Consider the following 16,687-nt stretch of genomic DNA (forward strand, 5'->3'; position numbering starts at 1 on the left):
CCCCGGGGGGATCTATCCTCCTGGGGATCTAAACAAAACGGTCAGGCGGCTCAAGTCGATTCATCCAATCACCCAACATGCTAACAGCTCAGCTCTTTTTCTCAGGCAAGCTTTAAAGTATCTTACCAAATGACCGCAACAGAAGACTCGGTCACAGGCGGCCCAGTCTTCACAGCTCTCGGCACCGCGCTTCTGCTATCTCTTAAACAATGCCAAACCACGATCTCCATCAACACCATGCTCCTCCTCCTTGCCATCATTGCCCGACGCAGCAAGCTAGAACACCAGCGGGGACTCGGCGAGCATAATAGGGGGTCCGCGCCCATATTCGCCGGCGTAGCCGCCGTCGCCCTGGTCGCGGTTTCGTTTGTCTTATTGAGGCACAGGTGCCGCGGCGGGGCTGGTCAGAAGAAGTCTAGGGAAGTCCGGCGCTCGGGCTGATTGGCTGCCTTTCTGCCGGCGTCGTGGGAGTTGTCGCGGGTGGGGGGGCGTGCTGGTGGTGGTGGTGGTGGTGGTAATACCAGGAGGCGGAGGATGACGGGGATGGGGAATTTTTTCGAGGGTGAGTCCGGGCGGCGGAGTGTGGAGGTTAGGGGGGCGCGGGTGAGGAATAGTGTGGTTGGGTTTGTTACGGGACGGCCGATGGGGATGGAGCGGTTGGAGGATATTGAGGAGAGGGAGGGTGGGAGTGGTGGTGGGGGTGCTGGTGGGGAGGGGAAGGGGGTGAAAGGGGATGGTGTGGTGGTGGGAGAGGCTAAGGGGGGGAGGACGACGGAGTTGAGGACTAGTTTTAATGGGTTGGGACAGAACAAGTGGTCGCAATAGTTACATATCGGCAGCAGTTGAACGCCAGAGGGAGCTCTTGGGCTAGGGTTAGGGTATTTGTTGCATGGATATTGGATTCTGTCTTGTTTGCTTGGAGTTGACAGGGAGCGTTGGGGATACCACCACGGCGATGTTTAGTTTGTTTTGGACCCTCTGTCTGTTGTATTTGATCTCTCGTCACCAAATAATATCCATAACCCAGCCCACCCAGGGGCTAGTGGCTACAGCACAGTTAAGCCAGTGGAATCGGCTCGGTTCCTAGGAGTCTGGCTGGACTGGAAGCTATCATGGAGGGCGCACCAACAAGCTGTGGAACGGAAACTCAAAACCCAAGATTTCGCCTTATCGAGGATTGCAGCAAAGACGTGGGGCCCGAGCCTATCCAGGGCTCGGGAGGTCTACGTAAAGTGCATCCGCAGTGCCATAGCTTACGGGAGCCTCCAGCTTCCACCAACCAACAGCTCCAAGAGCTACAGGGCCGAAGGGGCCTGCAAAGGTCTTGTCAAAAGCTCAGAACAGGAGCCTTCGAATAGTAGTAGGGGCATACAAGTCAGCTCCTATTCGGTGCTTAGAAACAGAGGCCTGGGTGCCACCGCTAGACCTATATCTCAACAAGCGGCTGGCCGACTTCGAGGGCCGGCTACAGAAGCAGGCCTTACAGTCAGGGGCTGGGCCGGAGGCTGAGAGAATAACCACGGGGCATCTAATTACTGAGGCCTGCAATAAGGTCTACCGAAGGTTCAACAAGAGGAGGAAAACCCGAGGCCGGAGGCCCCGTCAGGGCCCGCAGAGTCCCACGCCCACTGAACTAGCCGCTAGTGTAGTGGCCCAGTGGGTTAACTACAAATGGAAGATCGGGGGGAAGGATAGGGGGTCGAATACCAAGGAGGTGGTCGAACTAGCCTGGCAGGCCCGGTGGGAACAACAGAGAGCTAGTCAACAAAGTACTACTCGACAGAGGGTATTAAACAGGAGGATAGCCGACGAAGACCCCCCAGCCCTCTTATTTACCGACAAAGCTCTGATGAGACACGAAGGTCTTACAAAGGCGCAGAGCTCTCTCCTTTCCCAGGCCCGTATCGGGGATATAGGCCTCCGGGACTACCTGTTCAGGGTGAAAGTCCCGGAGGTCCGTACCCCCTATTGCGAGTGCGGGAGGGGCAGGGAGACAGTGGAGCACTTGGTGGTTTGGTGCCCCGACCCGCCGTTACAAAGGCCGTGGGACGGCAGAGAGATTCGGTCACATCGGGACCTACAAACCGTATTACGGGGAGTAGGTGCCCGGGAGCAGAAGATTTGTTAGGAAGGTCCTTGGCTGGCTGATGGACTCTGGCCGGCTACTGGAGTATAGGCTGGCCAGAAGGCTGGAGCTAGAAACAGTGGATGGGGAGGGCTAGAGGGCCCGGAGGCCGGCAAAGGGCCTCCTTTCTTTTGCAGTATGACGGATTCATAGATTGTTGACTCAAAGTGGTAGACAGAGGTTTTTATCCGGCCTATACGGTACGGTTTCCTTTGTAAATAGCAGTAGAAGGACCGGCGCGCCCACGGGCATATCGGTGTAGGAAATAATAATAATAATAATATCCATAACCCAACACTTGCTTTCTTCCCGTTCCCTGGCCCGAGCATCCGACCATCTCTTTCTGCAGTCACCGCCAAGAGCACATGCCATCCCCGCTCAAGTTCAGATTACAGGCCCGCTTAGCGGTCGGCCTCCAGGGGCGTGCCAGCGGTGTTCCTCCGATTGGCGGGCGCAAGACTTGGAATTGGGAGTGCTGCTTGGGATGTGTCATGCCGGCGACGGGGTGACTGAGAATGACACAGGATCCTGGTCTCTCAACCTTTGCTCTCGACTGGTGGCCATCGGTTCAGGAGGGAAGTCGGATTTTTTTATTCTTTTTCTTGTCTCCTTTTCCCCCTTTTATCCTCAAGGTTCCTTCTCTCTTCACGTTCCTCGGAGGGAACAAACCGGGATCCACACCCTTATCACGAAACCGCGGGGTCCGTCCGCTACTTCGGGTGCTCGAGACTGGCCACGCTGCGTTAACTGTCGCAACTCTTGCGCGCATACACCACACGGCACATCTCCACTCTAGGGAAGAGCAACGGGCGATCCAATGGCCATCACGCAATTGCCCCAGGGCCATGGTGAAGACTCCGACTCCGAGTCCCATCAGCATGCGCAACCAGGTCCAGTCCAATCCCCTCCGGTCCTGCGCGAGCACTCCCTCTCCAACGCCTCCACCGTGACGGTCGACATCGAGTCCTGGACCGTCGCTGCCCTCGAATCGTTGCGCATCGCCCCCATCGCCCGCGGCACCGGCAACGCCCTGTCCATCCCGCTCGACGATGCGCACCAGCACGCTGAGGTCCGGGATGCCGCGGGGATGAAGCTGCACGGCGTCGCATTCGACGGCCCCACCGACCCCTACGGCGCAACCATCGCCCCGCCCCGCCGCCCGCCCTCGCGCCGCGATAGCATGCGCAAGCGTGACGCCCTCGTCAAGGGCAAGGAGGGCAGCCGGCAGCGCAGGCGGTGGGAGAACGGTATTATCCACCCGCCCCTTCCCGTCCCATCCCTTGCCGTCCTCCCCCTAGCCACCCGCTCCATATCTACACATCATCAACCGGTCGCGCAACCCCCGCTAACCACCACCCCTCACCCCCCCATCTCGCAGACCACCTCCTCCACGTTCCCAACGTCGTCCCACCGCTGCCCTCCGACTGGCAAATCCACCCCACCCACCGCGTGCTACCGACCGTGCCCTACCAGCTAGCGCAGTACTGGGACAAGGGCCTGCGCGAGCGCGTCGAGGCCCAGAAGCAGCAGAAGCGCGGCAAACACCCACGCCGCAGCACCAACAACAACAACGACAACGCGGGCGGCCCCGGCCCGGACGAACCCGTGGGCCACGTGCCGCGCGACCTGCGCAACACGGCCAAGCGCACGCCGGCCGTCAAGTCGTGGCTGCGCGTGCTGGAGGAGCCCGTGCGCGCGTTTGTGGTCGAGCGCGGGCTCGCTTCCGCTTCCGCCTCTGTTGAGAGGGCTGTTGGGGGGAATGGGGAGAGTAGCAGTGATGAGACGGACTCGGACGACGAGGAGATTGTGTTTGTGGGGCGCAATGGCCGCATGCGTGATGGCAAGCCGTGGAAGCCCGCCCGGAGGCAGGTCGCTGGGCAGGGGGCGGACCAGGGCCACGGCCAGGGGGAGGGTGAGCGTGGGTTGGTGCTGGAGTTGGAGATGGAGGAGGAGGCGGGCGGTGGGGCGTTTAAGTGCGTTTTTTTTTCTTCTTTGTTTGTTTGCCATCCATCCATTCATCCCTTTCTCTCCCGTGCCCCTCCGCCGGCTATCTATCTACTTCAATCTGGTATGGTTGAGATATACTGACCCGCTCCTCGCAGACGCTGGCTCACGCACTCCATCTCGGACTACTACGGCCTCGACTCCAAGTCGGTCATGGTGGGCACCCCCGCGCGCCGCGTCGTCTACGTCGGCGCCAAGCAGAAACCGACGCAGACACAGACTGCGGCGCGGCAGAATCTGCCCAGCCGGCCTGTGCTGCCGCCGCCGCTGTGGGAGATGTTCTGAGAGGGCGCTGGCTGTCGGCGGTTGGTATATATATGCATACATATTTTACATTACTATGTGTACGTGCATGCATGAAGGAAAGGTAAAGGTGGTAGTTGCATCGTATATCTAGATTGGAGTGGCGTGGTAAACGCATCCGGCATCTGATATACAGCGTAGAATGGTGGCCTTGGCTTGCTCGTGTGTGGGAGTTCCTGCTGATATTCCTAACTGCTTCCTTTTTTCTCCTTGTAGCATCCCCGGCCGTCTTTAGGTACTAGGCTGTATCAACACGGCGGCTAAACCAGCCTGACCGCCGCGCTTCTGGCTCCAAGGCCAGGAGGCATTGAGACACGGAAGTGCCCACGGAGTTCAGCCGCCGTAAGTATGAGTGAATCTAGTTGGGGCTTAGGTTTCAGGACTCGCACTTTCATTTACACGCCGCCGTGCGTTTGATCCGCAGACAAGGTACACATTTCGGCTACTGCGAACAAGGCCGCGTTTTTACCGGAATTCAGACCTTGTGGCAGAATTCAGACCCTGTGGCAGCTGTGCCTGGCCTGGGGCATGGCAGGATGTATCTGAACTGACTTGATATCACAGTAGTGTGAAAGATTTGTTGCAAATATCAATGGCATCACATTTGGGTCATCCCAGCGTGTTCATTTCCGTTACTAACAGGACATACATTCGAATCCAAACGGATTACACACCAATATTCCCATCAGCCCTAGGTAGCTCATACCATCATATCCATTCCCTTCCACCATCACCACCACTCCCCCCTCGTCTCATCCAACCGACCGCCTAAGCAGACACGCCAAGAGCCGAGTTAAACGCATCAGCAGCGGCCTGGCCGGTGGCAGCCTGCGCCGCCTGCGAGGCCTGCTGGCACGCCTGGACGGTCTCCTGAGAGGCGTTGCAGGAGCTCTGCAGGCGGGAGCAGGTGAAGTCGGCGATGATGCGGATGGCCTGGGCGGAGCCGTGGTTGAAGTCGGCGTTGTTGACGTTCTGGAAGCTGGCCTCCTTGCGGCCGTCGAGGCCGACAGCGAACTGGATGGCCGGGCTGCCGCAGCCGCCAAAGTCGAGCGCGTTGGCCTGGCGGCGGGACAGCGTCGACCGGCGCACCCTCTTCAGCGAGTTGGCCGCGCGGCACTCGGTCTCCTGCGCCTCGCACTGCTGCGTGCCGCCCTCGATCTGGCCCGAGTTGGCCGCGTTGGCGCACGCGTTCTTTTGCACCGAGCACGACCGCTGGAGGGCGGCGCCGGCGGTGGTGAAGGTCGCGCCGTTGACGGCGAACGGCCTGTCCGAGCCGGCGGTGCTCTCGACGGGGGGCGCGACGCCGCCGAGCGAGCCGGTGAAGGTCTGGACGTTGACGGTGCCGGTAGCGTTGTCGCCGGCTCCATTGTCGGCTCCAGCATTACCGGCACCGTTGTCCACAGAAGGGTCCACAATGACGGTGCATGCTACGGTATTGTTAGTATTTAATGCATACCACCTTTAGGCGAAGCGGTAACTTACCGTCACCGGCACCGGCATCATCTCCGGCACCAGCACCAGCATCTCCGCCCGCGCCCGCCCCCGCATCGATACCAGCAACGGCGGCCTGGATTTCATCCTCAGTGACGGCCGGGGTGAGGAGGTTCAGGGTGAAGATGCAACCATTGGCATCATCGATATCGTTGCAGGTTTGGCCTGCAGCGGTCGGGTCACCGATCTCAACAGCGTTAGTTTGGGATGCTCCTACTACATTAAATATCGGAGAGCTTACCTCGCCCGGGGGGAATGTGGCGCTCTGGAGGGCAAGAAGGGGGTCGGCGCCGATGGATGCCAGCGACTTGGCGACCTCCAGCTCAATGGCCGCGTTGCCAGAGGCTTCAGGAGATGCAGGATCTTGGTGCTGCTGGATGTTGGCAATCTCGGGATTGACGGCCGTCTCGTTGCAGAGCACGCTGGCCAGACCAACCGATCCCGTGTTGCGTTCGAGGGCGCGGAACAGGATGGCCTGGATCTGGCCGTCGAGATCACCAGCCGCTTTGGCGTTGGTGAAGGCCTGGTCGGCGATGATCTGCTGCAGGCAGTCGAGGTTGTCGACATTGGGGGCGCCATCGGCAGCAGCGGCATTGCCCAGGAGAGCGAAGACGGTGTCTTGGATCTCAAGAGGGTTGTCGAGCTGCAGGGCGTCGTTGGTGGCCCGCAGGATAGATTCGTGAGAGTGCTCCTGGGGGACCTCACGCTTCGACACCTTACGCGAGTAAAGGTTGATCTCACGGGCCGAGGCCAGGCCCGCGAGGGCAACCAAAGCAGTTCCGTACTTCATATTGTCGTAAAAGTTCGTAGCGATCGACGCGATATTAAACAGTTGAAAAATGAGGCCCGGCCTAACGAAGAGAAGGATTATACCAAAAGAGTGTAGAAGAAATCAAAAAAGTTCACAGAACTATAAAGAATGGAATTGAAGATTGGAAGAAGCATGGTGAGAGGAAACAGGATCTGATCTTGGAGGGATGGGCAGAAACTTATATACGGCGTGCAACGCACCCCACGCCCCGAATCCAGATGGCAGACTCTCGGTGCCCCGTCTCTTGATGGGCATGGGCCATGAGATCCTCTCTCTCTCTCGCTTAGGAGCCGTGAACCAGCGATCCAAAAGCGCGGGAGGGATCACAGCAAGCCTGCCCTTGCCGATACTCCACGACCGAGCCGCTCCCCTGGAAGACCGTCGCCGGCTCGCCTCAGCTCCGGGACGACCTGGTCGTCAAGGGCGGGCCTCACAGGTTCAATTGAGCCAGGGTGGGAGGCAGGGGTGTCTTCTTGGTGGCGTAACGGGTTTGTCTGTTTGACATTTCCCATGCTTGGAAAGATTGGCGGCACCTTGCACCCACGGTTTCGAGAGGCGCTCGCTTGGACCTCCTCAGCGAGGCTTAACGCGGACAATCTGGTCCTCGCTTGGCGTATATTCCATCTCAGCAGCAACCCCAAGAGCAAGTGGAACTGTCGAGAATTTGCTGCCTGGCTTGTTCAGCCAAAGCGGGCAGTCGCCACGGTCAACGAGCAAGGCGCCATGGGCTGCTGATAGACGAGCATGTCAATTGGCGTACACCTGAAGCCCCCGCCCCTTCCTCACTTCTGTGAATGCAAACGCGCCATACAGTCCAATGGGGTTTGGTATTAATTTCTCGAGCGGGTGACATCAGATCAGACGAGACATGGGACAAAGTTCGTCTCAGCTTCCTTCTTGCCCTGTTGGTAGGAGGAGCCGCATGCAAGCCATTGGCAGGCACCGGAAGCTCCCGCGATCTGGGGTTGCGATTGCAGGGATCGCAACCCCTGTCGCTTCGTGGAAACGCCTTGTGTCACTGCTGATGCACAGACGCAAGCGAAGGTCCTCTCGCTATCTAAAGCGCTGCAAAATTTTAATGTAAAACTGTTAAGCAGGGCAGTCAAATGCCCAGCCGCGGAGAATTCCTCCGACGCAACAGAAGCAACCGCTTTGCATCACGACCTCCCAGTTTCCCCTTAGCAGCCGCCCACGTTCGTGCCCCCTCTGTCCCAATGCAGACTCCGTCCAGCCTCCGCCCAGCCTCCGCCCAGCCTAATTGGGATACGTGATGCCCCTCTCTGGGCGGGGAGACATCAGACGAAACGGCACTGAAGAGCAGGAAACGGGTTGACGGCGAATCGTGCCGGTGATCATATGTGCTATCACCATCTTAGCCCTTTCGGTATCGGGAGCGACCAGGGAGTATACGTGGGATGGCTTCTCTGGTTTCTCTCGAGAGAAGGAAATCGTCTTGCTTGCCTATCCATGGTGTATAGGTCGTTTGCTTTGCGAAAAATATCTAGCGTGACTTGACGGCCGAGAGAATTATGCTCCAGGACAACAAATCCATGCGCGGGACCTTACCCTAAAGTTTAGGTCATTACGGCTATTTCCACATCCCATCTCATGACGTCGGCATGGTCTGTTTTCAGGATGGCCACAAGAGATGACCTCACTGCCGTCTTGCAAAGAATAGCGACACTTTCTCGGCGCGCGGCCCGCCACCCAGAGCTGAAACACCACTCAGAGCATGAAGCCGGCTCTGCGTTGCCCGATGCAGTCAGCAGGTTGGAGGGGCCAGCGTGCATGAACCGTCCAAGGGGCTTCCCCAAAAGATGCCATCCCAAGAAGCAGGTATGATCGGCACATAAACTTCGCTCCATCATCAACCAACCAACGGCATGAACCGCGGCCCTGTACAATGCTAGAATACACTTTCCCGCGGCTGAGATCGCTCAGGCGCTTACCATAGGCCGACCATATTCTGCACACCATACCAAGTGCCGGATAACCAGGCCTTCACGCTCGGGTGGCAGGCTCGGCACCAACGACGAGGCTCCGATCGTGCCCACAGACTCTTGATTCCCCAGCAACCCGCTGTTGGGACCGCCAGGGGCCAACTGTTTGTGCGAATTCCCGGGACTCCACAATGCCCATCATACCTAACACTCCCCTTTCCATGGATCGTCAGCTCAAGATGTGCATCCCCAAGGCAAGGGTCCGTCTAACAGATCCTTCAAGTTACACCACAAGACAGCGGAGAAAACAAATACCACGAGGAGTTGGCGGGACGCGCCCAGTCTCTTATCTTGCCTTTTGTACAATCGACTTGATCAGAACAAGGTCTAAGCGGAAGAAAGCTAGCGGAAAAGGAAAATGCCCAAACTCAAGCAGCAGTCAGGCTTGCTCCGTGGTTTATGGTCTATCAGGGCGCGCTGCAACTGGGAAACCCTGCGAACGCTCTCTTTTGTTTCGCCGAAACCCCGTACTGTACTAATACACCGCCGCCATTCCCCTTCTCGATCCTCCCATCTCGATCCCATCTCGGTCCGTGATGATCCTTCGCGGGTACGGGTTGATGCTTAACCGACAACCAGCTTGCCGTCGTCAGAGAAGTCGTACGTAGGGATCTCGAGGTTGAGCGGGGCGGGTCCTTTCCTGATGCGGCCCGAGATGTCGTAGTGGGAACCGTGGCAGGGGCAGAACCATCCGCCGAAGTCGCCGGCCTCGCCGATGGGCACGCAACCCAAATGTGTGCAGACGCCTGGTGCGGTCCATTAGTTATCCTGCCATCCCCCATCACATGCCAACCTGCTTCCGGAGACATACCCAACATGACGAGCCACTCGGGCTTCTTAACGCGCTGGTCGTCGGTTTCGGGGTCTCTTAATGAGGCAACGTTGATGCTGTTGGCCTCATCGATCTCGGCGGCGGTGCGGTGGCGGATGAAGACGGGCTTGCCTCGCCACTTGATGATGACCTGCATGCCGTCAGCCACGCCCCCTAAGATATTTCGTGAAATCACAACTTACGTTCTTGCCCTCGGGAATAGCCGCGAGGTCGACCTCAACCTTGGGCCATGGGCCAAAACATCGAGCTCGAAGCAGACATGTTTGACAAGGAACTCTACACAGTTTCAACGTCAGCTCCCATTCTCAAAGCTACTCAACCGACCCGAATTAATGAAAAACCTCCCTCCCCCCCAACCGACCCCCCTCCCCACCAAACCATAACCTCCCCTCTCCCCCCCTACCCCCTCCTCCCTGTCCAGAATATATGTAAAAAAAAAAGAAAAGAAAAAAACACTCACGCTGAATCGTCGACTTCGCCCCCGCCGCCGAGATCGCGCCCAGGGTGCCGACCATAAAGTACGAAAACAGCGCATTGGTGCTGCCGGAGCCCTTGGACATGTACTTGGAGAAGTCGGGGACGTTGGTCTTGGACTCGCCCTTGAAGGGGCTCTGGTAGCTGGAGGAGGAGGACGACGAGTCGCGGAGGGCGGGCGTCGAGCTCATGGCGCGGACCGCCGTGGCCGTGGCCGGGGACCGGCAGGCGGCGGCAGTGGCCGACCGCGTGAGGGCGCGCGACACAGTCTGGAGGGGCGCCATTTTGTTGGTTTGTGGGGGGTGGTGGTGGGTTGGGTTGTGGGTGTGTGTGTCAATTCGGCGCCGTGAGCGGGGGGCGGAGCGGGGAGATAGTTGTCGTCGCTGTGATCCGCGCGGAGGGGGACGGCGGGGCGTGGGAACGACGGGATCGTTGGTGGTGCGTTGTCGACGTCGGCCGAGTCGGGTCCGTGGACTGAGGTTTTTCAGGAAAGGCGCTGTTTCTGGGCCGAGCGCCGTTTCCACATTTCCCGGGGTCCGAGGGGAGCTGTTGTGTGGCCTGAGGCAGCAAGCTCAGACAATTAGCCGCTTGCTCATTGGCCGCACACCACTCCGGCTTCTCCCGTGTGCCTTGGCAGCTGGCTGTCACGTCGAGCCAGTGTGTCAATTCCAGGATCACCATCGCCACAAGCACCCTGATCTTGAGTGCCTGACAAGTGCAGGACTAAAAAAAAGTCCGGAGAGGCCAATTGCGCCAGAAAAACTCTATTTAAACTTCCATACCACAAACCCGACGCAGATGACTCAGATATACAAGGTTAGTGCATACGGCGGAGCTCTTCAACCAAGTTGCGCATGTCCTCGACAGTTGGACCCAATCCCTTGCAAACAGCTTCCTGGGTCGTCTCATCCACGTCCAAGAACTTTTCCAGTAGCTCCCCGTCCACAAATCGGAAAGGCCCGTCGCCCTCCCGCTCCGCATTCCTGAACGCCCTGTATGTCCTGAATTCAATATCCCCGGCCGTCTTGAGGACATCTGCCAGCCTCGACTGGAACCGCAATAGTAGATCCTGGACATGTGGTGCAACTGTTCCAAACATGTAGATGCCGCCTTCGACCTGTGACAAGAGCCAGTTAGTAAAAGAAACGTCCACTTTCATCCCAGAAGGAAAAAAAAAAAAAAAAAAAAAAAAAGTGGCATACCGTCCCCAAAAACGCCTTCGGCACAATCATCGCCCCCGGCGTAGTCTCCACATCAATTGTCCGTATCCGATTCACCATCTCGTTCAAATTAATCTCGCTCGTGACCTCCATGCGACGCTTATCCTCCGCCGTGACGCCCTCCACATTCCGCCTCAGCACCATCAGGTTCCCCTGCGCGTCCGCCTCGAGCCAGCTCCCTTCCTCCACAAACCCGACCGCCGTAGCCCAGACGCTGCTAAAGTGCCGGGCGTGCTCAACCAGCCGCGGCCCATCATCACTGCCACTCTCACCGCTACCGCTACCGCCGCCGCCGCTGCCGCTGCTGCTGCCGGCAGGGATATACTCCACCAGCGAGATGGACTTCATCAAGTCGGCCACGGCGATGGTGCTGCCGCGCACCGCGATCTCGGCCGGGTAGCTGGAGGGACGGTACGAAGCGAGACGAGTAAGCTCGGCGGTGGTGGAGCTAGTCTCATCATAGCGGCAGACGACGACGGTCTTTGTCAGCCCAGCAACGATGAGCCCTGCGGCGTTGGGGCCAGCGTCCTCGCCCAGCACGGCCAGACAGCGGCAGGCGCCCTTGAGGTCGTGGCTGAGGACGAGGTAGGGGTTGCGGTCGGCGTCAACGCCCAACACGAGCAGGCGGCCGCGGGCGTCGGCGGCGGGGCCGGGGCCCGGGCCGTAGTCCGGGTCCGGGAGGAAGCTGGTGCCGACGAGGAAGCGCTCGGCCGGGTTGCCGTACGAGTCGCGCAGCTCGGCGCGCACGACGCACTCGACGAGCTCCGTGCGGGACGGGACGCCGAGCGGGAACGTCTTGCCGACCCGGTCGAAGATGACCTCGTCGACGAGCTTGAAGGACGACTCGACGATTTCCTCGCCGTTGACGAGTTCGCGCCGGATGCACCCTAGGCCGAAGACTTTTTCTTTGGGGGAGTAGGCGATGCGGCGCACCATCTCGTTCATGGGTAGTGGTTTGACGTGGGTGCGGCGCTCGCGGTCGATGTGGGAGATCTTGAGCTGGTTATCGGTGGCTAGGACGATGCAGTCTGGGAAGGCTTCCGTGTCGAAGGGGCAGATGTAGGTCGCTTCCTCGGCTGTTACCGCCGAGTAGACTATCCGCCCTTCGGAGCCGTAGATAAGACTGGGGTGTTCTGTGGTTGCAAAGATACTGTAAATGTGTGGTGCGTCGGGCTGCGGGAGGAGATGAAATCGCGCCTGGCGCATGCCCAGAATGACGCGTTTCCTCCCGGTGAGCCTGAAGTTTTCGGAGAGGTTGAAGGTGATGACGTTACCATCTTGCATAGCGACGAACAACGTTCCTCCGCCCACGTTATCTAGCAGCTTTACAAGAGCGAGATCACGGGGGATCGAGGCGTCATCCGGGGATGTGCGGAGCTGCTCTCCGTGCATAGGCTCAAGTGATGGTAAGTCGATGATGGAGACGGTTCCGGATGACCAGAAACCCACCACGGCGAGATCGTTCCGTAGTGGTGGAACATGGATGCAAGCAATCTGGTCCTGGTAACCAATCTCCTTTGTGCGCACGAGCCGTAGGTTAATGTCAATGCTAAACAACACGAGCTCGGTGCCGTCTACAGACAGCAGAAGGGACTTGTTGTTTCCCGACGCGCTTATGATGCTCTTCTGAGCGCCGGGCGTCCACGAATCTATCGTGAGACCACTTTCAGCGTCCAGAAGTGTGACGGCGGCCGGGGTGACCTGAAGGATTTGCGCCGTCGAGAGACACCTCGCCAACAGTGTTTGCTGATTGAATGTCATGCCGGCGAACGAGTCTAACTCCTCCACTTCGCCTTGAGGATCGAATTTGAACACCCTCGTCTCCGTCAAGAAGGATGCTGCCAGAATATTGGTTTTGGGGGCCTCATAAGTCTTGAGAGAAAACAATCCCCGGCAGTGCTCTAAATCGGCGAGGATGCCCACATCCTCCAGGCCAACGCCGCTTCGTACGCTCCGAAGCGACCCGTCCTTGTGTACGCCGCTACATGTGACGATCCGGGCCTGGCCCGACGAGTATTCGTTCCCTTGCTGGCCTTCATCGCCTCGGCCCATGTCCATGATTGCAAAGTCCAAGATGGGGCCAATGTTGGCGAGCGTCTGAACGAGTTGTATCGGGGGGACGTCCTCATTCTGGAAATCCAGCCGGAACAATTGGCTGTCGCCATAGTGTGACGCAACGAACAGCATGTCACCCCCAAGAAACACGAGATGGCTTGCGCGAGACGTCTTCCCGATGCGGTTGACCTCCATGCTCGTCACCACAACGCTATCCGGGCTTTCCCTAACCAAGGTGAGCAGATGTAAGTTCCCATAATCATCGGCCAAGAAATAATTGGTCTCGTTGTACTCGGCCCAGGCAACGAAGATGGACGCCTGTTTTAGAGCTGATTGTACCGTCGCCTTCGTGACCTCATCAATGTATAGCAGCCTCGTCTCGCCCACGACTAGTAGCCCCCCGATATGCGCCTTGGCCGATTCGACGTTCCGGACGTTGTGTCGCTTGACTTCCTCCTCGACCTTCCGCACGGGTATCAAGATGGATGCGCTGGGATCGGGTATATCGGTGTCGATCTCCCTGTCCCTGTCGGGGTCAAACTTCGAGGCCTCGGTGTTCCGGTCGTCGATCGTCATGCGGTATGTTGCCAGCTTCGCGTCGGCCGAGTCGGCCCGGCTCTGGTAGAGGAAGGCAATCTTGGGGTGTCCCGTTTCCGTATAGAGGAAGGTGCTCGCCTTGATGAAGAGCTCGGATAGCCGGACCTGATCCATCCATGCCAAACCCCTCTTGTTCTTTCTTTCCCCCAACCGCAGCATGGTCAACACCCCTTCCCAGAGGTGCATCGCCAAGTATCGGCCCGACGGGTCGACTAAACATCGATCCTGGCTCTGCGAGTCTCGCATGTGACGCTCGCCCGGGTCTGTGAAAGGGTCTATCGTATGGAGCTGTGACGTTTCGGGATTCCACGCGAGTGTGAAGTATTCGAAACGCTCCGTTCCGACAAAGAGCAGGTCTGTCTTCGAGTCTTTCGGGCGGAGCTTTTGGAGGATGGAGATGGTCCCGTTGACCATTTTTGAAGTCGACAGCGTAAGCATGCCCTCCGAAAGCCGCCATATCTCTAGTCTATTAGCTTTGCTGCCTCGGTTTGTTAGTTTTGAAGGCTCCAAACTCTGAGCAGAGCAGGGCAATGAAAAGGGTGCGTTCTTACGCAATCACCAAGCTCTCTACTTCATCCGAGAGAATGTGAGTGCGCAGGGCATGCCGCACGCTGCTCGGCCGGTGGACGGGAGCTATGTAGGCCATTGCGACGGAGAATGGCGACGGCGGGTTGCGGGAGCGGAATGATGGCTGTTACATTCGTGGAATCCGGGGCTCACGAGAGCTCCCTGGTTGGGTGTGATGCAATGCCGGAGATAAGATACAGCTCCAGGCCGGCCTCAGCGGTACCCCCTCCGATCGCGTCGCGGGGAGCTGCAACGTGCAACCCAATCACTGATCGCAGTGCTTAATTGGGTGGGGCGTCAAGAACAGAGCACACAACGCCGAGCTTTCCGGGAGGGTGGAAGTTTCACGAAGAGGGTTGTAAAACACGAAAAGTTGGATCGAGTTGCGAGATGCTGAAATATAGCTAGGTGTCTGAGTTGACATGCGAGGCCTTCTAGATAACTATTGCAAACTAAATTCTCACTCAATAAACTTTCCGTCGGCTAGGTGATACCCTTCCCCCGCTTCAACTTCTGGGCGAGCTTTAAGAACTCGAACACGAAGGGCATCGAGACACTTGGCACTAGAAGAACAGCGGTCGCGTCCGGGATCCATCATCCAACATACAGGAAAATAGTGCTTCTTCTTCGCAACCCGAGCAGTGCCCGAGTGTACAATGAAAAAGTGGTTTGCGTCGTCCAGAGGCAGTGTGATACTGGAGACACGGTGGGATTCAGGCTCGGCAAGCCGAGTGGACTGAGTCCCGAGGGACAAAAATTAATTTAATCAAATAAATCTACTCCGTAGAGCAGTTTCAGAGATTAAACTGAAAAGAACAGATACTACACTTGATCTAAGCCAAAAGGCAAAGAGAGCTAAAGAAGAAAAAAGAAAGAAGAGGAAATTTTGGGGGAGGAGCCGAATATTTATAGCGAGAATGTGGTGGTCTGTGCACGACTGCAATTGCGCAAATTGCAGTTGCTTGCACGTGATTCCAGTGTGGGGCGCTGTCAGACCACACATGTTTGTCTCCGCTCTCTCTCAGACTCCAACCCATCCACCGGCCCACATAGAAATGAAAAGGGGTTTGTTTGTTTTGGGACTGAAAAGAAAAGCGTACGACGGGTGGAAGTCCCAAACACCTCCGTCGACTAAACTGCATAGGATTTCCAGGTCCCTAGTCATCGACGAGCACCATTCTCTCTTTCTGGAAGTAACATCCTGTTCTGCCGCTGCCCATTGTGTCCTTCGCATTAGCTTACGCCGTGCCGGGGAAACTACAGCTTGGAAGAAGTGGTGTTGCCGTATGAGTTGGCCACCATGTACCAGGATCAGAGAGACTAGGTACCTACAAGTTAGACTACGGCAGTGCCCGCACGGTATTGAAGAATGGCCATCTGTGTTTCTGCAGTAGCTCGAAATACTAATGACTTGCGTCGTTTTACTAGGGAGCTTTCGGTTAAAGATGACTTATTGCTTTCCGATTTTGCTAGATCACCTTTATTTCATACGAAAATCAAGAGCGTTGGGATCTAAACTTTTTGTGCTGGTGCTCAAAGATTGTGGCGGGCAACTCATTCTCCGGTGAATGGCCGGAGAAACAATAGGGTCAGATTCTCATCATTATTGTCATATCTGCTTTTATTGACAAACTGAACAATAAAAATATCTTCACGCCTCTAAAAGACCATGAGGTCCTTGTGTGATGTCGCCCTCCATATCTTTCCTTTTCTCCAACCCGCGATTTCAGTTCTTAACCCGACTTCTTTGATCGTTTTCTTCTCCAGTTCACTCTCTGTCCTCTCAACAACAGTAAATCCCAACTACATCGGCCACCAACAGACAAAATGGCCAGCCTTCCTCCTCGTCCTGTCTTCACCAACCTGGGTAATGCTGCGCCCACTTACAACGGCCATCGGAACTCGAACCAGCGTAGCAGCACGAACTCGAAGAACTCACCCAGCCCCGGGCACTACCACCCCTACGCCCGCCGGTCCAGTACTCCCAGCAAATTTTCTCCCATCCCTCCGTGGCGCCGTGACAGAGCCCGCCAGAAACGCCGGTCCGGGCCGCCATGGCATCACCACCCTCACCGAGTCGCGAACCAAGTGTGCCGGCAGAACCCGGCGATAGCCACCCCTCTCCGACCACCACCATCGACGCCGCCCAACACCACCAACTAACCGTTTACCAAAAACGAACCCGGAGATGAATGGTAACAACGAACC

At 57.5% G+C, this 16,687-nt stretch overlaps 4 protein-coding genes across 4 annotated transcripts; 1 reads left to right on the forward strand and 3 right to left on the reverse strand.

Moving 5' to 3' along the window:
* Window positions 1-1,112: 1,112 nt before the first annotated feature.
* CHGG_04200 (uncharacterized protein) lies at window positions 1,113-4,414 on the forward strand (the record flags this gene model as incomplete). The annotated part of the gene is made up of 5 exons (XM_001223413.1): window positions 1,113-1,227; window positions 1,287-2,098; window positions 2,922-3,372; window positions 3,504-4,098; window positions 4,228-4,414. The coding sequence occupies 5 exons, from the start codon at window positions 1,113-1,115 to the stop codon at window positions 4,412-4,414; spliced, it is 2,160 nt and encodes a 719-aa protein (XP_001223414.1).
* Window positions 4,415-5,200: 786 nt separating this feature from the next.
* Window positions 5,201-6,713, reverse strand: CHGG_04201 (uncharacterized protein; the record flags this gene model as incomplete). The annotated part of the gene is made up of 3 exons (XM_001223414.1): window positions 5,201-5,859; window positions 5,915-6,110; window positions 6,165-6,713. The coding sequence occupies 3 exons, from the start codon at window positions 6,711-6,713 to the stop codon at window positions 5,201-5,203; spliced, it is 1,404 nt and encodes a 467-aa protein (XP_001223415.1).
* Window positions 6,714-9,298: 2,585 nt separating this feature from the next.
* Window positions 9,299-10,324, reverse strand: CHGG_04202 (uncharacterized protein; the record flags this gene model as incomplete). The annotated part of the gene is made up of 4 exons (XM_001223415.1): window positions 9,299-9,480; window positions 9,546-9,696; window positions 9,749-9,813; window positions 10,027-10,324. 4 exons carry the CDS (start codon window positions 10,322-10,324, stop codon window positions 9,299-9,301), a joined length of 696 nt encoding a protein of 231 aa, XP_001223416.1.
* A 533-nt stretch (window positions 10,325-10,857) lies between these two features.
* On the reverse strand, window positions 10,858-14,326 carry CHGG_04203 (uncharacterized protein; the record flags this gene model as incomplete). Its single annotated transcript, XM_001223416.1, has 2 exons — window positions 10,858-11,157; window positions 11,243-14,326. 2 exons carry the CDS (start codon window positions 14,324-14,326, stop codon window positions 10,858-10,860), a joined length of 3,384 nt encoding a protein of 1,127 aa, XP_001223417.1.
* Window positions 14,327-16,687: the final 2,361 nt, after the last annotated feature.

This window comes from Chaetomium globosum, genomic scaffold, assembly GCF_000143365.1.
Source record: "Chaetomium globosum CBS 148.51 scaffold_4 genomic scaffold, whole genome shotgun sequence".
Lineage (NCBI taxonomy): Eukaryota > Fungi > Ascomycota > Sordariomycetes > Sordariales > Chaetomiaceae > Chaetomium > Chaetomium globosum.